Source organism: Canis lupus, chromosome X (genome assembly GCF_003254725.2).
Source record: "Canis lupus dingo isolate Sandy chromosome X, ASM325472v2, whole genome shotgun sequence".
NCBI classification, from domain to species: domain Eukaryota; kingdom Metazoa; phylum Chordata; class Mammalia; order Carnivora; family Canidae; genus Canis; species Canis lupus.
In genome coordinates, this window is record NC_064281.1 from 50,359,854 (window position 1) to 50,385,100 (window position 25,247).

At 36.9% G+C, this 25,247-nt stretch overlaps 1 protein-coding gene across 1 annotated transcript in view; it reads left to right on the forward strand.

Annotated features, from left to right (window-relative positions):
- Positions 1-22,416, forward strand: part of ZC3H12B (zinc finger CCCH-type containing 12B) — a 601,939-nt gene extending 579,523 nt beyond the window's left edge. The window contains exons 5-7 of the mRNA XM_049107476.1: positions 14,538-14,772; positions 15,412-15,518; positions 16,713-22,416. Of these exons, the coding sequence (XP_048963433.1) occupies positions 14,538-14,772; positions 15,412-15,518; positions 16,713-18,133 (1,763 nt within the window). The 3' untranslated portion in view covers positions 18,134-22,416. The remainder of the gene's footprint in view (positions 1-14,537; positions 14,773-15,411; positions 15,519-16,712) is intronic.
- Positions 22,417-25,247: the final 2,831 nt, after the last annotated feature.

Genomic DNA, 25,247 nt, shown 5'->3' on the forward strand with positions numbered 1-25,247 from the left:
GAGTTCATGGCCATTAAACTAGCCTTGCAAGAAATATTGAAAATGACACTGAGTGCAAAGAAAATATCAAAAGTAACAATATGAATGTAGGAAGCACAAAAGTAGTAAAAAAAAATATTTCTGTAAAAAAAAATCAGTCAAGGAACTCACAAAATAAATTATGACAACATATACCTAACATGTTGGGAAGAGAGGAATAAAGAATGGCTTCAAAATTAAATGACCATCAACTTAATATGGAATTCTGCTATAAAAAAAGGAATTCTGCTATATACAGAAGATACAATTGTGGGCAGCCTGGGTGGCTCAGAGGTTTAGCACCGCCTTCAGCACAGGGCGTGATCCTGGAGAACTGGGATAGAGTCCCATGTCGGGCTCTCTGCTTGGAGCCTGCTTCTCCCTCTGCCTGTGTCTCTGACTCTCTCTCTGTGTCTCTCATGAATAAATAAATGAAATCTTTTTTTTAAAAAAGAAGATATTATATACAATTGTAATGGTAACCACAAGTCAAAAACCCCTAATAGATATGCAAATAATAAAGAGAAAGAAATCCAAATGTATCATTAAATAAAACACACAAGGAAAGAGAACAAGCAAAGAAAGAAACACAGAAAAACATTAGAAACAATCACAAAACATGTAATGAAACAGCAATAAATACTTATTTATCAATAATTACTTTGAATGTAAATGGAATAACCATTCCAATTAAAAGACATAGGATGCCAGTATATATGTATATATATATATATATATATAGACCCATCTATATCCTTCCTGCTTGAGACTCATTTTAGACCCAAAGTCACCTGAAGATTGAATGTAAGGGGATTGAAAAAAGTTTATCATGTAAATGGATGTCAAAAAAAGCTGGAGTAGCAATACTTATATCAGACAAAATAGATTTTAAAACAAAGACAGTAATGAGACCAAAAGTAGCAAGATATAATAATAAAGGGGACAATCAAACAAGAAGATATAAAAATTGCAAATATTTAAATACTCAACATGGGAGAAACTAAATACATAAAGCAATTAATAATAAACATGAACTAATCAACAGTAATACAGTAAGAGTAGGGGACTTTAACACCCCACTTATGTAAACAGGAAGATGGACAGTTAAGAAAATCAACTAGGAAGCAATGGATTTGATAACACATTGGGCCAGGTGGATTTAACATATATATTTAGAACATTCCATCCTAAAACAGCAGAACACACATTCTTTTCAGGTGCACATGGAACATTTTCTAGAATAAATCACATATCAGGCCACATAACAAGTCTCAGCAATTCAAAAAGATCAAAATCATACCATGCATCTTTTCTCACCACAAACTACAAAACCAGAAATCAACCAAAATAAAAAAAATAAAATCTGAAAAGAGCACAAATACAAGGAGGTTAAATAACATGTTACTAAACAATGAATAGGTTAAACAAGAAATAAAAAATGAAGTCCGCAAGTACATGGAAGTAAATGAAAATACAATGGTCCAAATCCTGTGGGATGAAGCAAAAGCAGTTCTAAAGGGAAGTTTATAGCAATACAAGGCTACCTTAAGAAGCAAGAGAAATCTCAAATAAAAAAAACTAACCTTATACCTAAAGGAGCTAGAAAAAAAGAACAATAAATAAAACCTCAAATCAGCAGAAGGAAGGAAATAATAAAGGTTAGAGCACAAATAAATGATACAGAATCTAAAAATAACAGTAGACAGAACATAAAGACTCCTAACTCTGGAAAAAGAACTAGGGGTGGTGGAAGAGGAGGAGGGCGGGGGGTGGGGGTGAATGGGTGACGGGCACTGAGGGGGGCACTTGACGGGATGAGCACTGGGTGTTATTCTGTATGTTGGCAAATTGAACACCAATAAAAAATAAATTTATTATTAAAAAAAATAAAAATAAAAATAACAGTAGAAGAGACCAATGAAACCAAGGGCTGGTTTTTTGAAAAGATTAAAAAAAATCCAAGGATGCCTGGGTGGCTTCGGATGCCTGGGTGGCTCAGCAGTTGAGCATCTGCCTTCAGACCCAGGGTGTGATACTGGAGTCCTGGGATCGAGTCCCACATTGGGCTCCCTACATGGAGCCTGCTTCTCTCTCTGCCTGTGTCTCTGCTTCTCTCCGTGTGTGTCTCTCATGAATAAATAGATAAAATCTTTTTAAAAAATCCATAAACCTCTAGCCAGACTGATCAAAAAGCAAAGAGCAATGACTCAAATAAAATTTAAAAATGTAAAAGCAAAAATATCAACCAACAGAAATACAAACAAATGTAAGAGAATATTATGAAAAAATATATGACAATAAATTGGGCGACCTAGAAAAAATGGAGCAACAGGCACTTCCCCAGACATCCAGTACAGGCCCCTGCCCACATCATGTCTCTAAAGCCTGGAGATTTAAAGGTCAGCAGACTCACCTTGGATAGAGCCAGGAAGGTACTGTGCTACTTCTGGAGAGAAAGTAGGCAAATAACCTGGGGATAGACAGAATGGAAACAACCATCTGAATAACACCTGAGGCACAAAGAGTGAAGATTATTTGCTATGCTAGGAGCACTTCCTTGAGAGGCAGCATTTACATAGATGCCTCTCCAGGAAAAAAGGAAGTGGCTGGCACCATTTCTTTCCCTTGCCCTGTAGCAGGCAAACCACTTGGAGGAAGCAGCTCAGCATGGACACTGGATAGCTAACTTGCATATACACTGGATAGCTAACTTGCATATAATCCCCTGAGGTCTGGTGGGACTTCCCTTTTCAGTCAAGCAAAGTTCAGTCCCAGCACAGCAGACCCCACCCCCAGAAGACCAGGACAAACTTGTACCCATGCCACGTCTCCCAACCACAGAGTTCTGTAGGGCCTCAGTTCTAGTGGAGTTTGTGTCAGGTCTTACCTCAGAATCACACCAGAGCACACCAAGCTAAAACTGACAACATTCAGTCCATGGACCAAACACTGCCAACAGGTGGTAAGAAGAGCCTCTGCAGATGACTGATCTGAAGGACACAGCAGCCAAATCACAGTAGAAGAGCATATGCAGCACACACCAGAGACAATCCCTGAAGTGACAAGCCTTGGGCACTACATGACCTCTTTTTCACAAGACCATTACTTTCAGAAGCAGGAAACATAACTGGCTTTACAAAAACAGCAAAAGGGTAGAAACTTAGAAATAAGCCAAGAGGGAGGACTTTATCCCAAATAAAAGAACAAGACAAGGCCACAGACAGAAATCTAAGCAAAAGAGATATCAGTAACATGCCTGATGGAGAATTTAAAGTAACAATCATAAGGATTCTTACTGGGTTTGAGAATAGAAGACATCAGTGACACCCTTACAATAGAGATAAAAGAGTTAAATAGAATTAATCAGAGATGAAAGATGCAATAAATAAGATTGGAAGCAGACTTGATGCAATGAACAGCAAGCTGGAATAAGCAGAGGAACAAATTAGTGACCTAGAAGACAAAATAATGGAAAACAATGAAGCTGAACAAAAGAGAGAGAATTATTATTATTATTATTATGTAACACAAGTGTAGAATTAGGGCTGGTTCCACAAATGTAGTAACATTCATATTATAGGAGTTCCAGGAGAGGAGAAAGAAAAGGGGGCAGAAAATTTATTTCAGATAATAATAGCTAGAAACTTCCTTAATTTGTTAAGAGAAACAGATATCCAGAGCCAGGAGACACAGTGATCTCCCATCAAAATCAATGAAAGCAGGCCAACAAGAAGACATATTGTAATTAAATTTGAAAAATATAATGATAAAGAAAAAAATTAAAAACAGTAAGAAAAAAGTAGTCCTTAACTTACAAGGTAAGACTCATAAGTCTAGTTGCACATTTCTCAACAGAAAACTTGGCAAGCCAGAAGGGAGTAGCATGATATATTCAAAATGATGAATGGGAAAAATCTGTAGCCAAGAATACTCTATCCAGCAAAGCTATAATTTAGAATAGAAGGAGAGATAGAGTTTCCCAGACAAACAAAAACTAAAGGATTTTGTAACCACTAAAGTAGCTCTGTAAGAAATATTTAAAAAGAGTCTTTGAGTGCAAAGGAGAAACCAAAGACAAGAAAGGATCAGAGAAAATCTCCAAAAACCATGACAAAACAAGTAATAAAATGGCAATAAATACATATCTATTAATAACTACTTTGAATGTAAATGAACTAAACATTCCAAAGGCATAGAATATCAGAATGGATTAAAAAAAAGAAGACTTGTATATATGCTGCCTACATGATATTCATTTTAGACCTAAAGACATCTGTATATCAAAAGCAAGGGGGTAGAGAAATATTTACCATCCAAATAGATGTCAAAGAAAGCCTGAGTAGCAAAACTTACATCAGAAACATTAGAATTCAAAACAAAGACTGTAAAAGGAGATAAAGAGGGCAAAATATAATTATAAAGGGAACAATCCAACAAGATCTAACAAATGTAAATATTTATGCCACCAACATGGGAGCACCCAAATATATAAATCAATTAATAACAAACAAAAAGGAGCTAATTGATAATAGTACAATAATAGTAGGGAACTTTAATACTCCAGTTATATCAATGGACAGATAAGCTAAACAGAAAACCAATAAGGAAACAATGGCTTTGAATGACACACTGGACCAGATGGCCTTAACAGATATATTCAGAACATTCCATCCTACAACAGCACACTATACATTTTTTTTCAAGTGCTAATGGAACATTCTACAGAATAGATCACATTAGGTCAAAAACAGGCCTCAACAAATTAAAAAAGATTGGACTCATACCATGCACGTTTTCTCACTACAGTTCTATGAAACTAGAAATCAACCACAAGGGAAAATCTGGAAAGACCATAATATACGGAGGTTAAACAACAACTAAACAATGAAAGGGGCAACCAGGAAATCAAACAAGCAATTAAAAAAATGCATGGAAACAAATGAAAACTAAAATACAATATTTCAAAACCTCTGGGATGCAGCAAAAATTGTCCTAAGAGTGGAGTATATAGCAAAATAGGCCTACCTCAAGAAGCAAGAAAATTTTCAAATAAACAACCTAAACTTACACCAAAAGAAGCTAGAAAAAGAACAAAAAGGAAGCCTAAAACCAGAAGAAGGTAGAAAATAATAAAGAGCAGAAATAAATTATATAGAAAAAATTTTAAAATAACAATAGACTAGATCAATGGAACCAGGAACTGATTCACTGAAAAAAATAATAAAATTGATAAACTTATAGATTGAATTATCAAAAAGGAAAGAGAAAGGACACAAATAAAATCACAAATAAGAGAAGAGAAATAACCTCTAACACCACAGAAAAGCAAACAATTATAAGAGATATATAAAATATATGCCAACAAATTGGACAACCTGGAAGAAATGGACAAATTCCTACAAATGTATGAACTACCCAAACTGAAACAGGAAGAAATGAAAAACTTGAACAGACCAGTAAACAACAAAGAAATTGAATCAGTAATCAGAAAACTCCCCATAAACAAAAGTCCAGGGCCAAATGGTTTCACAGGTGAATTCTAACAAACATTTAAAAAAGATTTAATACTTATACTTCTCAAACTATTCTAAAAAATGGAAGTGAAAGGAAAATTTCCAAACTCATTCTATGAGTCCAACATTACCCTGATATCAAAACTAGATAATGACTCCCCTAAAAAAGAGAACAAGTCCATATTTCTGATGAACATGGATGGAAAAATTCTCAGTAAAATATTAGCAAACCAAATGCAACAATAAATTAAAAGAATAATTCACCAATATCAAGTGGGATTTATTCCTGGTTGCAAGAGCGGTTCAATATTTGCAAATCAATCAATATGATATACCACACTAAGAAAAGAAAGGCTAAGGACCATAAGATCATTTCAATAGATGTGGAAAAAGCATTTGAAAAGTACAACATCCATTCTTGATAACAATCCTCAACAAAGCAAATTTAGAGGGAATATGCCTCAATATAATAAAGGCCATCTATGAAAAACCAAAAGCTAGTAACATCTTCCATTGGGATGGATGGTCAGGAACAACAAATGGATGTCCACTCTCACCACAGTTATTTAACGTAGGACTAGAAGTCCTAGTTTCAGCTATCAGACAACAAGAAATAAAAGACATCCAAGTAGGCAAGGAAGAAGTACAACTTTCACTATTTGCAGATGACATGATACCCTAAAGAAGATGTGGTTTATGTATACAATGGAATATTACTCAGCCATTAGAAATGACAAATACCCACCATTTGCTTCAACGTGGATGGAACTGGAGGGTATTATGCTGAGTGACATGAGTCAATCGGAGGACAAACATTATATGTTCTCATTCATTTGGGTAATATAAATAATAGTGAAAGGGAATAGAAGGGAAGGGAGAAGAAATGGGTAGGAAATATCAGAAAGGGAGACAGAACATAAAGACTCCTAACTCTGGGAAACGAACTAGGGGTGGTGGAAGGGGAGGAGGGTGGGGGTTGGGGGTGAATGTGTGACGGGTACTGAGTGGGGGGCACTTGACGGGATGAGCACTGAGTGTTATTCTGTATGTTGGCAAATTGAACACCAATAAAAAATAAATTTATTATTTAAAAAAGCATAAGGATTTATTTTAGAGCATAATAATAAAATAAAAAAAGAAAATCCAAAAGACTCCACCTAAAGACTGATAACACTGATGAACAAATATAGTAAAGTCACAGGATACAAAATCAATGTTCAGAAATCTGTTGAATTTCTATACACCAATAATAAAGCAGCGGAAAGAGAAATTAAGGAACCAATCTCATTTATAATTGCACCAAAAACTATAAGATACCTAGGTAAATGATCTATACTCTGAGACTTATAAAACACTGATGAAAGAAATTAAACATGACAAAAAGAAATGGCAAAAACATTCCATGCTCATGGATTGGAAGAAGAGATGATGTTTAAATGTTTATACTACTCAAAGCACATTTAATGCAATTCCTATCAAAATACCACCAGCATCTTTCACAGAGCTAGAAAAACAATTCTAAAATTTTTGTGGAAAAACAAAAGACCCTAAATAGACAAAGCAAGCTTGAAAAAGAAAAGCAAAGCTAGAGGTATTACAAGTCCAGACTTCAAGTTATATCACAAAACAGTACTAATCAAAACAATATAGGGTGGCACAAAAATAGACACATAGATCAATGGAACAGAATAGAAAACTCAGAAAGGAACTCTCAAATATATGGTCAATTACCTTTGACAAAGCAGGGAAGAATATCCAATGGAAAAAAGGCAGTCTCTTCAACAAATCATGTTGAGAAAATTGGACAGTGACATGTAAATGAATGAAACTGGACCACTTTTTATACACCATACACAAAAATAAATTCAAAATGGATAAAAGACCTAAATGTGAGGCAGGAAATTATTAAAATCCTAGAGGAGAACAAAAGCAGTAATCTCTTTGCTATTGGCCATAACAATTTCTTTTTTAAAATACTTTATTTATTTATTCATGAGAGACACACAGAGAGAGGCAGAGACACAGGCATAGGGAGAAGCAGGCTCCATGCAGGGAGCCCAATGTGGGACTTGATCCCGGGACTCCCAGGATCATGAACCAAAAAGGCAGACGCTCAATCACTGGGCCACCCAGGCATCCTGGCCATAACAATTTCTTACTTAATATGTCCCATGAGGCAAGGGAAACAAAAGCAAAAATAAACTATTGGGACTTCATCAAAATATAAAGCATCTATACAGCAAAGAGAACAATCAACAAAACTAAATGTCAACCTAAGGAATGGGAGAAGTTATTTGCAAATGGCATATTTGATAATGGGTTAGTATCCAAAATCTGTAAAGAACTTATAAAACTCAACACTACAAAAAAATTCAATTAAAAAATGGACAGAAGACACGAATAGACATCTTTCCAAAGAAGACATGCATATGGCCAACAGACACATGACAAGATGCCCAAAAAAGGACAAACATTATATGGTCTCATTTACTTGGAGAATATAAAAATTAGTGAAAGGGAATAAAAGGAAAGGAGAGAAAATGAGTGAAAATATCAGTGAGGGTGACAAAACATGAGAGACACCTACCTCTGGGAAATGAACAGGGGTAGTGGAAGGGGAGGTGGGCGGGGGGCTGGGGTGACTGGGTGATGGGCACTGAGGGGGCACTTGGCAGGATGAGCACTGGGTGTTATGCTATATGTTGGCAAATTGAACTCCAATAAAAAAATTAAAAAAGAAAAGATGCGCAAGATCACTCAACATCAGGGAAATACAAATCAAAACTACAATGAGACACCACCTCACACCTGTCAGATGGCTAAAATCAACAATGCAAGAAGTAACACGTGTTGGCAAGGATGTTTAGAAAGAGGAGCCCTGCTGCAACATTGGTGGAAATGCAAACTGGTGCAGCCACACTAGAAAACAGCAACAGTATAAAGTTATCTCAAAAAAGATAAAAGAATCCTAGAACCATACCACTGAAAAGATTTAAACAAAGATAGACACAACTATAAGGAAGGAGGTAGGAGGCTACATTTCTCTTGGGTAAGTAAGCCGGTTCTTGGCTCCATCATGGGCTTCAGTGAAACCACTTAAGTTTCTCTTCAAATGTACAAAATTGAGAACTATTATCTCAGGCAAACCGATGGTGTTATTCATTATGTATAAATCCAGGATATTAGTATTAGTATATGTTAAACCATAACAATTAATCTGGTCGGTTTACAGATGAGAAAACTGAGTCCCTGGTATGTAAAAGTTCTGACTGAAAGTCAGAGTTAGTATCTAATGGGACCAAGGCAGTACTCATCCCAGTGTTCCCGCTCCATTGTGTTGCCACTCCTCGGACCAACTTTAACCATGATATAATATCATGACACAGATTGAGAGCTAGCTACGTGCTTTATATTATGCTAAATCTCTCATGCCATCTATTTTAACAATACCAAAACAAGGACGTATTATTGCAGATAGTATTTGGCAGATAGTGAAACTGTGTCACAGATGAATAGTTGGTTGACAGTTTATCTAGGTTTGGGGATTTCACTGTCCTATAAGCTCAGGACGCTAGCTGAGAGTGTGGAAAAGAAATAAAGTACTTCATTTGCTTTCCAATACTGCTGAGTGGGGAAGCCCAGCTAAAGGCAGCATACTAAAAAGTATGGCATCAAAATAAGAGTCTAATTAGGTCTTGTGATGAGTGGCAGAGGTAATTTTGTCACCATCCATTATACTGTGGAATTGCTTCCAAAGAATTACTATACCAGTACTTATATTCCAAAAAGTGATAGGATGCTGAATAATGTCTCATAGTATGGTGGTGAGAAATATCTTACAGTATGTTGAATGCACATTGGGCATGGACTGAAGACTCAGATTCAGATCTAGCTATAATCCTTCTGTGTCTCCATTTGTTATGCAAAATAAGGATAACAATAATACAATGCAAGAAAATCCACCTCAGGGTTCATGGTGGTAAAAAATATAAATATCTCATGGGAAAGCACTTCTACAAATGCGAAAATGTTACTTAATTTCCTTATTTAAGTAAGGACTCACTTTCTATTCCAATTTATAAAGCACATGAACATTTTGTCATGAGGTTGGTCACACTCTATAAACTGTGGATATCAAATAATAAGCATTATCAGAGACAGTTTGCAGTATCAATTGCAGTATCAGTTTTGCACCTGAACTTAAACTGACTCAGAGAGCCATTTTATAAGGGAATGGACCATGTCTATACACAATTGTAACTGGAAATGTAATCCCATACATTGTAAAGAGTCAAGACTTCCAAAGAGTCATTAACAGTGGAAGTAAATATGCTTGTTGGAATAGGCAGTTTTCAATATTCTTTTACTGATCTATGTTTATACAATGAATGGCTATTACTCTGAGAAATAATGAGAATTTAAAGATACCAATCTTACCTATGTTTCAATAATGGAAAAATAGTTTTAGATTATTGGCCAAATATACCACAGTTATATACTTGCTTAATCTCAAATAAAAATATAAATTCATTTGAAGATTCCTTCTTTTACATACTTTTTTAGTATACCAAGATCAGAACCTATTCAGATCCTATTTAGCCCTACATAACATTACTGTGAATTTTAACAAGATATTCCTCATTTGTAAGTATATATATATATATATATATATATACATATATATTTATAAATACACATTTATATATACATATATTAAATACAATCAATGTATGATCCATATTTTTCATTTATTTAATATTTTCCCAAGGTATACTAATACTATAATAAAGAAATAGCAAATACGTTGTATAACATTTAACTATTTTCTGCACTTTATTACAGTTTCTGTGACCTTTTTAAGAATGAAACATTGTGACACTTTGATGGCTCAGTTGGACATCTGCTTTCCACTCAGTCATGATCCTAGGGTCCTGCAATAGAGCTCTGCATCAAGCCCTGCATTGGGTGCCCTGCTTGTCACTGAGTCTGCTTCTCTTTCTGTCTGCCTGCTGCTCCCCCTGCTTGTTCTCTCTCTCTTTCTCTCTGTCAAATAAACAAAGAAAATCTTTTTAAAAAATGAAAAAAAAGATAAAAGATAAAAATTGAACTACCTAAGATCCAGCAATTGTACTATAATTGTACTACTAGGTATTTACCAAAACAATACAAAAATACTAATTTGAGGGGAGACATGCAACCTGATGTTTATAGCTGCATTACCTAGAATAGTCATATTATAAAAAACCCAAATGTCCATCAACTAATGAATGGATAAAGAAGATGTGAGATATACCTGCCTTCAGCCCAGGGCCTGATCCTGGAGTCCCAGGACTGAGTCCCATGTCAGGCTCTCAGCATGCTCCTCCTTCTGCCTCTCTCTCTCTATCTCTCAAGAATAAATAAAATCTTTAAATATATATATATATACATTTATATATATTTATATATATAAATAAATATATATATAACTCATCGTTGGAGGTATATATATAATATAAAAGTATATTATATATTATATATATTTATATATTATAATATATATATATATATATATACCTCCAATGATGAGTGGCGCTGGAGAGTATTATGCTAGCAAAATAAAGCAGTCAGAGAAAGTCAAATACCATATGATTTCACTCATATGTGGAATTTAAGAAACAAAACAAAGGAGCATAGGGAAAAGAAGAGAGAGAGAGGCAAACCAAGAAATATACTCTTAACTATAAAGAATAAACTGATGGTTACCAGAGGGGAAGTTGGGGGTGGAATGGATTAAATAGGTGATAGGGATTAAGGAGTGCAGTTGTTGTGACTTCACCACATGTTGTATGTAAGTATTGAATCACTATATATCGTACCCTAGAAAATAATATTACACTGTACATAATTGGAATTTAAATAAAAACTTTAAATGGGGGGAAATAGCCATATGATCATTTAAATAGGTGCAGAAATAGTATTTCACAAAGTACAACATCCATTCATTATAAAAACCCTAAAAAACGTAGGTTTAGAGGGAATATATCTCAAATTAATAAAGGCAATATATGAAAAACCCACAGCTAACATGATCCTCAATAGGGAAAAATTGAGAGCTTTCCCCCTAAGGTCAGGAACAAGACATGTATGTCCACTCTCACCACTATTATTCAACATAGAACCAGAAGTCATAGCCACAACAATCAGACAATAAAAAGAAATAGAAGGCACCAAATCAGTAAGGAAGAAGTAAACTTTCACTATTTACATATGACATGATATTCTATATAGAAATTCTGAAAGCCTCCAAAAAACTGCTAGACTGATAAATGAATTCAGTAATGTTGTAAGATACAAAATCAGCATACAGAAATCTGTTGCATTCCTATACACCAATAATGAAGCAGCAGAAAAAAAAATTAAGAAATGAACCCCATTTACACTTGCACCAAAACCAATAAGATATTATTCCTAAATAAACCTAACTGAAGAGACAAAAGAGCTATACTTTGAAAACTATAGAACACTTATGAAAGAAATTGAGGAAGACACAAAGAAATGGAAAAATATTCTATGCTCATGGATTGGAACAAACATTTTTAAGAAGTCTATGCTACTCAAATCAATCTACCATTTATTGCAATCCTTATCAAAATATAAACAGTATTTTTTACAGAGCTAGACCAAACAATCCTAAAATTGGTATGGAAACACAAAATACCCTGAAAATCAAAGCAATCTTGAAAAATGAAAGCAAAGCTGAAGGCATCACAATTCTGAGCTTCAAGTTATGTTAGAAAGCTGTAGTAAACAAAACAATATGGTACTGGCACAAAAATAGACACATAGATCAATGGAACAGAATAGAAAACCAGAAATAAACCCACAATTATATATGGTCAGTTACTCTTCAATAAATCTGGAAAGAATATCCAATGGGAAAAAGACAGTTTCTTCAACAAATGGTGTTGGGCATACTGGACAACAACAAGCAAAAGAATGAAACTGGACCACTTTCCTACCCCATACACAAAATAAACTCAAAATGGATTAAAGACCTAAATGAGAGACCTGACATCGTAAAAATTCTAGAAGAGGACACAAAACAGTAATGTCTCTGACATCCACAGCAAATATTTTTCTAGATATATTTCCTGAAGCAAGAGAAATAAAAGCAAAAATAAACTATTGATACTCCATCAAAATACAAAACTTCTGCACAGTGAAGGAACAATCAACAAAATTAAAAGGCACCCTAAGGAATGGGTAAAGATATTTGCAGATGATATATCTGGTAAAGGGGAATTATCCAAAATATGTAAAGGATTTATACAAATTAATACCAAAAAACAAATAATCCCATTAAAAAATGGGCAGTAGTCATGAACAGACATTTCTCCAATGAAGACATATGGATGGCCAACAGACACATGAAAGATGCTCAACATCACTCATCCTCAGGGAAACAGAAATCAAAAATACAATGAGATATCACCTCACCCCTGTCAGAATGGCTAAAATAGAAAACACAAGAAACAAGTATTGGCAAGGATGTGGAGAAAAAAGAACTCCTTGCACTGTTGGTGGGAATGCAAAATTTTGTAGCCACTGTGGAAGTTCCTCAAAAAAGTTAAAAATAGAACTACTATCCCCAGGGGTATATCCCCCCAAAATGCAAAAAAAAAAAAACAATGCAAACACTAATTCAAAAAGTTACATGCACCTGTATGTTTATAGCAGCATCATTTCCAGAATATGGAAGCAGCCCTAGTGTCCATAGATTGATGAATGGATAAATAAAATGTAGTGTATATACATACAATGGAATATTCTTCAGCCATAAGAAAGAGTGAAACCTAGTACAACTGAAAGTAATATGGCACTGTATGTGATTTGGAATTAAAACAAAAACTTAAAAAATATATTTATACCAAAAAATGAAATCTTCCATTTGCAATGACATGAATAGAGCTAGACAGTATAATGCTAAATGATAAAAGTCATTCAGAGAAAGAAAAATATCATATGGTTTCACTGTTATGTGGAATTTAAGAAACAAAACAAATCAGCAAATGAAAAAAATTGAGAGATAGACCAACCAAAAAACACTCTTATCTATAGAGTGTTACCAGAGAGAAGTTGGGTGGTGTGGATAGGTGAATAGGTGATGAGGAATAAGGAGTACACTTTTCTTGATGAGTATTTGTGAATAATATTTCTTTATTAAAGAAGGGGCCTGCAAAGGCAAACATGCTTAAGGCCAATGATGCAACTCTAATGTCAGTAGGATTACTACATTCACTTACAACACTATATGAAGCTAGCTCTTTATAGCATTTGAGAACATATAGACCCCAGTCCTCTGAGTATCAGCTGTTTGCATGATGTGCCAAATAAGTAAGTCAGAGTGGTGGTCAGAGCTGTGTTGTGGAGTTGTCTGCCAGCTTCTGAACAGGGTCCCAACTTCATCTGAGAGTAGATCCTGACCCTGCTCAAGTCCAGCTTGTGTGCTTTCTTTCCTCAGCAGTTAAGAGGCCAAAAGGAAAGGGGGTCAGTACTCAACATGCTACAGCTTTATATCTCCTTAATTGTGGCTTTCCTTCAGGCAGAAGGCAAAAATGTAATGTATGGAATGATGCCTTACCTTTCTCCTGGCAGGCACATCCTCAGCATACTGCTCTGTTTTCTTCAGCAGTCAAAAGATGGTCCTTCCTCCAAAGGGCAAAACAATCATCAAGAATGCTAGGATATCAGTGTTATTTTTCACTCTTCATGGTAGTTTTTGAAACTTAGATGTCATTGAATCCAGTTCCTTCACTTTATGGAAAACTGAAGTCCCAAGGAGAAGGTCTAAGTCTAAGGTCACAATCCAAATTGGTACCATAGCCAGGAATAGAGGCCACTTCCTCTCTAAGGGCAAATAACATATTCATCTAGTACAAACATCTGTACTTGTAATATGAGGATAATGCTGGTAATTTCCAAAGATGGTTTCTACTCTGTGGCATATAATCTATATTTTGACAGATCAAGATATTCTACGTAAACTGGAGAAAGAAAAGATTCTTGTCTTCACACCATCCCGAAGGGTCCAGGGCAGAAGAGTTGTCTGTTATGATGACCGGTTCATAGTCAAATTGGCTTTCGATTCTGATGGCATCATTGTATCTAATGATAACTATCGAGACCTTCAAGTTGAAAAGCCAGAATGGAAGAAGTTTATAGAGGAGCGGTTGCTGATGTATTCCTTTGTGAATGACAAGTACGTTGCTTTCAGTAGGCTCTGAATAACCTAAATCCAAGTTTCACTAGGAATAGATTATTTCATTTCAATAAACATTTACTAAACATTTACTGTGTACTGTGCATTATGCTGATTGGCATGGGGATAAGAGACTGAATAAGAAACAGGACTCACCCTTAAGAGTCTCAAAGGGTAGTGAAGAGAGAGAAAGAGAACCACAATGTGTAGTGATAAGCAGTATGGTTAGAATTTTTAAAATTTCTTTGTCTACATGAAATGATAGGAAAAAGCCTCAAACAGGAGATGACATTTGAGGTGAAGTTTACTGTCTGTTTACAGACAGAAAAAAGGGGACTACTGGGCATTACAGGTAAAGGGACTATCATGAATAAAGGTATAAAGATGTGAAAGTGGGTTTCATGTTGGGGAACCATTATGGTTGAAACATATAGTCTACAGAAGAATCATACACTGGAAAAATCGTGTGTGTGTGTGTGTGTGTGTGTGTGTGTGTGTGTGTGATCAAATGAGAATGGAGGGAGGAACTGCTGGCTTAGCTTGAGGCAAAAAGGGCAATTAGAAGGCTGTGACAATGAAAGTCTGAACTCCTAAAGGGGGTTGAAAGGAAGACATTTACCTCTTACTATTTGCTTTCAGATTTATGCCTCCAGATGATCCTTTAGGACGTCATGGCCCAAATCTTGAAAATTTCTTGAGAAAGAGACCTGTTGTTCCGGAGCACAAGAAGCAACCGTGCCCTTATGGTGAGTACCTATGTGCGGAACTGAGTTCTATACTATGGGAAACATAAGGACTATATAGATACTTACCTCTCAAAGATTTCCCTTTCAAATGGAAAATCCTAACTTGTCCCCTTCTTGTGACTTAATGTCTCTGTCTTTATGTATTTTCGGTTAGGCATTTAAAGAATCATCCTAGAAACTGCACGAGGAAAAGGTAACTAGAATTGAAGGGAAGATAAGTTGTTACTTGTTTAAATAATGCATGTGTTTTAGCTGCCTCCATCTTAAGTGGTGTTACTGGAGGCAGGGAAGTACAGAAACCCACATGGCCTATGGAAGCAGAAAGGGTAATGCCAAATTGGATTTGGCCCTAAGAAGGACATGTCTCTTAAGCAGGTGATTGCACTCTCTGTCAACTAATAATACTCTTTTCTTCAGTTCTGTATTTTCCAGTTTGCTTCCAAACTTCTTTTTCATTTGCTTTTTTAAAATATAGTTTTCTAGAGTGCTTTCATAATCTTAAACAAGTCCCTCTGATACAAAGTTTGTGAGCCTAACAGTGCAACATGGGCTGCCTGGTCTAAGGCTACTTTGGATGTTCACTCTTTTTGGATAATCACATATTTATGGGACATCTTGGATTTTTTCTTTTTCTCAATTAACTTTTATTTTAATTATAGAGTACTTTCATTTAATCTACATTATCTTCATTTAATCTACACAGTGTCTGTATAATATAGGCATAATTATGGACTTTTATATGGAAGAAGAAATTGAGGCTCAGAAAGTAAAGTCACTTACCAAAGTTACATGGCTAGTAAGTAACATAGCTGGAATTGAAATTCAAGTCTGACTGGCTACCAAGCATGTGTTTTTGGCATAGCACTATGCTGCCTGCTGCTACCCTATACCACCTCAGCATGCAGGTTATGCCTAGACAAAATTGTGAGTTATAGGAAAATGAAGGCTGTTCAACTCTCAGTTCTTAGCTTTTACACTGAAGTTTCCTCTCCAGCTTTCCACTTCTCCCCTATCCCCTTACAGCGTATGATGCCTCGTTGATGTTGTCCTGCCTCTCATCTTCATGGACAGTTAATTTTCTTCCTTAATCTCAAACAGTAAAACTCTAACCTGAGTAACCAGATTGTTACAACAGTTTCTGACAGATTTGCACTGGTATGAGAGAGAGTCTTACCCCAAGGCATTATTTTTCAGGCAAAAAATGCACCTATGGCCACAAGTGCAAATACTACCATCCGGAGCGGGCCAATCAACCACAGCGTTCCGTGGCTGATGAGCTCCGCATCAGTGCCAAACTGTCCACAGTGAAAACCGTGAGTGAAGGCACCCTGGCCAAGTGTGGCACAGGGCTGTCTAGTGCCAAAGGTGAGACAACCTCAGAAGTCAAACGTGTGACCCCCAAGCGCCAGTCGGATCCCAGCATCCGGTCCATGGCTGTAGAGCCTGAGGAATGGCTGTCGATTGCCCGTAAGCCTGAGGCCAGCTCTGTCCCCTCACTTGTGACCGCCCTAAGTGTCCCCACAATCCCACCCCCTAAAAGCCATGCAGTGAGTGCACTCAACACCCGTTCAGCCAGCAGCCCAGTGCCAGGATCCTCTCATTTCCCCCACCAGAAGGCCTCACTGGAGCACATGGCTAGCATGCAGTATCCCCCAATCCTGGTAACCAATAGCCATGGGACTCCTATTAGCTATGCTGACCAATATCCAAAGTTTGAGTCCTTGGGGGACCATGGCTACTATTCAATGTTAAGTGACTTCTCCAAACTGAACGTCAACAGCATGCATAATCGAGAGTACTACATGGCTGAAGCAGACCGAGGAGTATATGCCCGGAATCCCAACCTCTGTCCTGACAACCGTATGAGCCATACCAGGAACGACAACTATTCCTCTTACAACAACCTGTACTTGGCTGTAGGTGATAGCCATCCTGAGGGCAGTTTGAAGCTGCATCGTTCGGCATCTCAGAACCGTCTTCAGCCTTTTCCTCATGGTTACCATGACGCCTTAACGCGAGTGCAGAACTATGGCCCAGAGGATTCTAAGCAAGTCCCCCACAAACAGTCAGTTCCCCACTTAGTTCTGCAAGCCCAGCACCCAGCAACTGGCGTATGCTCCAGCGGTCCTGGAGACTACTCTATGCTTCCCAATATCCATCCTGGGGCAACCCCCCAGCCAGGACGTGCCCTGGTAATGACTCGTATGGACAGCATTTCTGACTCCCGCCTCTATGAGAGCAACCCCATGAGGCAAAGGAGACCTCCTCTGTGCCGGGAGCAACATGCCAGCTGGGACCCATTGCCCTGTGCAACTGATTCCTATGGCTACCACTCTTATCCCTTGAGTAACAGCCTCATGCAACCATGCTATGAGCCAGTCATGGTACGGAGCGTGCCTGAAAAGATGGAACAGCTTTGGAGAAATCCTTGGGTTGGAATGCGCAATGATAACAGGGAGCATATGATCCCAGAGCACCAGTATCAGACTTACAAGAACCTCTGCAATATTTTCCCTTCAAACATTGTTCTTGCAGTGATGGAGAAGAATCCCCACACAGCAGATGCCCAACAACTGGCAGCTTTGATTGTTTCTAAGCTTAGGGCTGCTCGTTGACATGACATAGAAGTTAATCCTTTATACAAATATAAATACTAATAATGCATTAATACTATGATGAGTAATAATTTTGTGTTGCGCTTTACAAGTTACAGTGTTTATGTTATTTGAAGCTCAAAACAACCTTGTAAGATAAATCTTACTGATGTCTTATTTTCTAGAAAAAGAAACTAAATCTCATTGAGATTAAGTTCCTTGCCAAGGTCACACTGCTAGCAAGTGACCAAATCATGGCTCATACTCAAGTCCTCTGACTCCAAGTCCCATGCTTTTTTGCACGGCACCATGCAGGCAATGGAGGACAAAACTCAGGGGGAGAAGGTCTAACTGCAAGAATCTCCCAAGGGATTCCATTACCAACATTTTCTTAATCACATATTCTATATTACAAAGTATTGATAATATATCTAATTTTAAAAGGAAGAGCATCAGGAGCAAATTATATGTTGAATTAACCTTTGGGGATTTTTAATAGGATATTTAAAGCTATTTAAAAGCAAATGCATAAATTATTGCATGAATATCTGACCATTCAATATCTTTACTAACCAAGCTATAGGGTCACATCAAAGCTTCTAGAGGTATATTTCAACTTATTGTTAGCAATTATATTGCATGTATAACTGTATGTATTTAGTTTAAGATGTTTCTGTATTTCCATATAACCTTTTATATAGTGATAATGAGAAGAAAAGCTCTGCACAGTCCTTAGTCTATAGTTGTATAGATCATGAATCTAATTTGATTTTATGTCACATTTCATAGTTACGACCAGTTTTGAAAGTGAAATTACATGCCAATATTTGAATATTGTTTTCTTAGACACCAGAGCAAGCTAGCTCTACTTCCTTTGCAGTTTTTACTGGTCAACATTTACTGATAGTTCTTAGCTTTTATATCTCTTCACCTTAGCAAATTAAAGATCAGATTACAGCTTTTTATTTCAGAGGAGCTGATGGAAAAGCTCAAGATCCAAGCATATCAGGTTTGTGCTAAAAAAGCACAGAAGTTTGACCAGGACCAAGGGAGTTACTACCAGACTTCACTTCCTTTTTACCAGGAGAGATGGCCAAACGTGCAGCATTAAATGATGAACACAAAAGCTGCATTCAAGGAGGGTCTAATGGATACTTTTTAGACTTCTGACCTATGCAGTATTCGACATCACAGGATAAAACGTAATGGAGGACAGTGCACAGTCATGTAATCCACTTTCTCTTGTTGTCCACCCTTTGGGAAATAAGGTTGATCACTGGTGGAACAGAATTTCTTTAGGAAACAAAACGAGGGGATTTCTAAGTGGAAAAAGGCAGCTTACAAAAGGAGATGGTACATCTTTGCTAATAACTGGCTCAGTTATGCACTTCAAATATAGCAAACAGGATGCACTTACCCTTAGATAATTATTAAATGCATTACTAAAGACAGCAGGACTTTGGGTTGGGTGGCACCATTTGTGCAACTAGTATCTTGCTCAGGGTGGAAAACTTTGTAGCTAAATGCCTCCTCTAGAGGCATTATTGGGTTGTTTTTTTTTAAGCTGTACTAAATGAACCCCTTTTTTTAATCCATTGTATATTAAACATTTTGAACCATGACCTGCTCACTATTTCTTGAGCTGGAACTTGCTAATTTCTATGATTTTTTTTTTATCATGAAAGTTAAGAAGGCCTGGTCTAGGTCTTTTGTTGCTTCATGAGAAGGTGTGACACTCTCTATAAATGTTTCTTATCGTGAAACCCTCCACACGTGAGTCTGTAGTTAGGATTGTTTCTGGTGGTTTCATAGTGGCTTGCATGCTGCTTTCTGGCTTTCTATCTCTGTCCTAGTTGATCAAAACTGCATCTCAATCAGCATTTATCTTCAGTTAACCACAGCTTTGTATTCATCTCCTACTCTCTGATCTTTCCATTCCCCAGCATGCTGATATGCAAAAAGTACTTTCTGTCCCATATAGAATAGAGAGTGACAGTTGCCACTGAAACTAGTGTTTGCAATTCAGTTTCACCCAAATTTTATACACTTTATTTTCAACTTATACAAACATTTTATTTTCAACCTCTTGGACCTTCTGAATCTGTCCCATGTCTAAATCAAGGGTATTTGACAATCTTAGATGACTCTACTAACTTTGTACCTGTTAGTTCATCTTCCTACCAAAATCATCAATGGCACCACAGTATCTACTAGCTGCACAATTTTCAGGGAAGCACAAGATTTGTCTTGTCAGCTGCAATTTATCTCAGATAAGTTCATATTTAATACTTGGGAAAACTGTAAGCTCCTCCCAACACAGGACGTATTTTTAAGGCAGCATATGTATTTTTTATTTTCCAAAACCAATTGTCATTCTTCTCATAAAATGTGTACAAGCCAAAGTGGCTAAAAGCAATGCTTCAAATAATCAGAAATGACCTTTTGTTGATACAAATTATATCTTTTTTTCCTGATTGCATAAGAACAAATGTACAAAACTCATAATAAACTAAGTTAGGTACTGACTTTTCACCATGATGTTTGTGGCACTGTGTGTCACAGAAAAGCAGCCTGGGAGTCATGAGGGAGCTATTTACAAAGGGCAGTAGTGGTTTATAGACAAAGACAATTTTTTCAAGGCTTCCTTATTACTATGCACACAGCTATTATGTGTACAGTTTCAAGGATTATATTGCATAAGTTCTCTTTAGCCTATTACATTTAATATGTCCCCAAAAAAGGAATTTTGTGTCAAAATTGTGGTAGTGAATCATCTGCAAGAAGCTAAAATTATGAATGCATGAATCTAGCATGCTTTTTAGTGAGGTTATTAGAGAAACATTTTCTTTATACTGGTATCTGTACACTTCTTGACTTTTCCATATTGTCTGTAACTATAAAACAACAAATACAAAGAAGCACTGGGACCTTCTCAGTTCTCCTGATAATAAAATCAGGCCTCTTTCTTAGGGTTAAGCTTGTGTTCCTGAGAATACTTACCTCCAAGCACTCAGCAGGGGTTACTGCAGTGTTTAGTGTGGTTTTCAAGGACCAGTATATTTTGCAAGAGGTGCTTTGTACTTTTAATTTTTTCACTGAATTTCTGAACTCATAGAAAGTCTGTGCCTATTCAGGTCTTAGATTTTATACATTTTGTGATTTTTGTTTCTTTTTGTGATTTTGTTGTGGTTACTTTTATTTCAACCTGAAGAAGTGTGATTCTAGAGTGGCAAGGTCAATTCAATTACTAGAGCCTTTTCAAAGGACGCATGTAGCCATTGCACTATCTTTTAAAGTGTAAAGTATAGAAAGGAGAATGACAGATGCCTTATGGAAAGGGTCTGTAAAACTTTTCTTTTTCTAAGTAATAATATAAGTATTCTCTCTTTCTTTCCTAGTTTCCAGAACACTTTGAAAACCCATTTTTTTTCTATTTGAGAATAAATTCTCTTTATACAGTAATTCAAATATTGATACCCATTAACCTTTGGCACTGAGCTTTCTTCTAACATAGAAGAATTCATTTTGAGAGGCGCTCATTTACTGTTCTATCTATGCTGTTAGTATGGGACTTCGTACAATTGCCCTTTTTGAGGGCCAACAATTTCAATACACTTTTACTCTGTGAACCAGGTCTGAAACTGCACAGGGAAAATACTGTTAAGCTATCCAAAGAGCTCTGCTCAGGTCTCTTCCTAACCCTTCTCTGTCTTCCCCTAGTTTTCTCCTCCTCACATCTGACACTGAGGAGGGCATAGTCTTAAACTTGAAGTGGCACTACAGTTAGTTCTCATTGGAAACCAAACCGGTATGTTTTGGGAACCTGCTTGTCCAAAGTATTCGATGCCTTTGGAAAGACTCAGCATATTCAATGTCTACCATATTGTAGCTAGCTATATACATAGACAGATTGACTATTTCTAGTCCTGATTTATATATCACTGAGCTATAGTAGTTTGCTTTATCCATTTGTGGGATTAAACAAATACTGTTTAATGGTTGTAAACTTTTATAAAACCTCTTTGGGTTTTTTGTTTGACCCAAACATAACGTAAGTCTCAATGACAAAATACACAAAGCCAACCAGAGGTGAGTGAAAATATGTCCCATCCCCAGTTTTGTCTTCCCCTATAACGCAGGTGCAATGCTTTGCTATGTTTTCACTAGCATGAATATGCTATGACTACATAATGAGGTTTTATTGGTTTCACCTATAATCATGATTGAAAATGCTGTATCATTGACAATAATGAACTGTAACCACACTTACTTTCTGCATAAACTATTTGTCTACTAACTACAAATGACTGTGTTTCTTTAAGAACATCAACAACAAAAGCCATACCACACTGACCTATACACACATTCTAGTTCACTTCTAAAAACTTAATTTTCTTCCCTTGGGAAATTTAAATAAAAACTTGAAACTACAAAAAAATTTCTGTCCTTGGGACTTGCATCGTGAGATAAGTTATAAGGAGAGGGATCTCCCCAAATGACTTCATCTGAATTTTACCACAGTAAGCATATGCCTTCTTCTATTTTTGTATACTAACACAGCCCTAAGTGCTACTCATAGGGCTGGACTGATCCAAGCCTCCACTCATGGGTCAGAACTAGGTGGAGGGTTCAGGGCCCAGCTTAATTTCTTACCTGATATCTTCAGGGACATAGAAATATCATCTGCTGGGCATTAGCCAAATATCAGAGCTAGAAGCATTCTGGCACCCTTACTTACAGAGAAGCCACTGATGGAAGCTTAGCTTCCATCAAGTTATAGTTGTGCGAACTGAGGATCCAAGAACTAAAGAGGTTTGACTAAGGCTGAGGGAGGTAATGGCAAAGCTACAACTGGAACCCCAGGCCTCATTGCTCCCAGGCCAGTGAGCTCTTTATTAAAGTGGTGTCTCCTCTTCCCTCATGCTTTTTGGGAGCATCCTACTCCCACCTCAAGCCCCTCACCCACCCTGAACAATTGAGGCCAGTCCTATTCTAAAGGCAGAGATGACCACAGTTGCTACAGGAAAGTCCAGTCTGAGCCTTTGGAAGGCACTACTTATAAATCTGTGAATCTTTCTTTCTTTTATCATACTTTTGAGACTAAGTGCTCATCTCTCCTTATCCTTTCCCTGCCTTCTCTCACATTTCTTAGGCACATACATTATTAAGTTCTTCCTGAGTACCAAATAGGGACCTGAACTATACTATACTGGGCTAGGGAGAGACAGAAGAGGAATAAACAGTTCCTAGCTTTCGAAATTTATGCTCTCATGATGAAATAAGGCAGACTTATAGAAAAAGTTAATAAATTAAGACTTTCTTGGAGGGCAGTGGCAGCCTCAGAGTTGGGTGAGTGGTCATGATAGTTAGAATTCCAAGAGGGGACAATTCAATATTCAATGCCTCTCCCTAATCATAGGTGGGAAATCAACTAGTCTGATGATTTCCCTCACTAGCTTACCTCTCTGGCCTCAGAACTTACCATGTTCTAATTATCCTGTACCCTTCAATGGTGTCCCAATATGATATGATCTTTCTTTATGCCCTCTGGACTTCTACCTTACTTCTACTCTTTGTTATGACTAGGGTAACTTGCCTTTGAAGACTTCCTGCTATTGTCACCTTTAATAGGCTGTCCTACCTCCTTGATCAAGCATTGTTGGTCCTTACCAACAGTAGGCTTTGCAGGCATCTTGAACAATCCTTCTATCTTAGCACTTGTCACTCTGTTATAATTAACTTGGCATGCAGACTCTACAAATAAGGGAGTTCCTTAGAAGAAGAAACCATGTTCTTCATCACTGATGGGTTATCAGAAGGGGTGACTCTCAATTATTATCATTGAATAACAGTATAATGTATACTTCTTCAACTTGACCCTCAACTCTGTTCCCCAGAATGTGTATAGTTTGAAGACTTTTTAATCAGTCTCTGATCTCTAGTCAGAAATAAAGGTCAAAGGGCACTGGGCTATTGTTGCTCCTAGCCAGTTCTTCCTTAACCTTCTTTCACACATGACACTACCCCTGACTCAACCATCTAAAGCAGTCCTTCCAAGGGACATGATTTCAGATCCCAGGTTTTAGAACTCTAGCAAACAATTATCTTTGACTCTTACCCTCCCTGGACCTGGTCTAAGCTCATATAGTATGCTCCTCAACTTTAGGTCCGTCTTTGAAGTCCAGGGGAAAGCATTTTGTCCTAGGTTAAATAGACCTGAGTCCTGAGTTCAAGGTGTATTAATCCTGGTAGGAATCCACACCACTTACAAATACAAACCATAGTACCTTTTAAAGAACACTTTCATACTTATTCTCTTTTTCTATCCTTGCAACAAGCCTGTGAGGCAAATATTATCCTCTTACAGATAAAGAAACTGGAAATTTACCCAAGGTTACTCTCATTAAGTGGTGTTCTCTGAAACCCAAGACTTTGGGCAGCTTTTTTCTCTCTATTCTTGTTGCATCTCAAACTTTATTTAGCATGCATCAGACTCACCTGGTGACTGTAAAAACAGATTGCTATCCACCCTTAATCTTTCTGATTCAGGTCAGTGATGGCATTCAATGATTTAATTTCTAACAAGCACCCAGATGTTGATGTAGCAAGAAACAAAGATCTATATGATATTAATTTGTTTTGTGTCCTTGGACAAATCCGCTCCATTTTTATCTGCCTCACTCCCTCAATGCACAAAATTAGGGGGCTAACTAGAACTATGATATCCAAATTTTTTAGCAGCAAAAACTATCTGGCAAGAAAAAATATATTATATAGGATATCAATACATTTTTTAAGGATGTAAGAGTTGCTGGAATACATTGATTTATTTATTTTCTATTGTATTGTTTTTGCACCTCTATCTGATTATTTTCCTGATGAGGTTTTTATTTTTTTATTTTTTAAATATGACTTTATATATTTATTTAGCTATATTTTTTATTGGAGTTTGATTTGCCAACATATAGAATAACACCCAGTGCTCATCCTGTCAAATGCCTCCCTCAGTGCCCATCACCCAGTCACCCCATCCCCCCACCACCTCCCTTTCCACTACCCCCTTTTCCTTTCTCAGAGTTAGGTGTCTCTCATGTTCTGTCATCCTCACTGATATTTCCCACTCATTTTCTCTCCT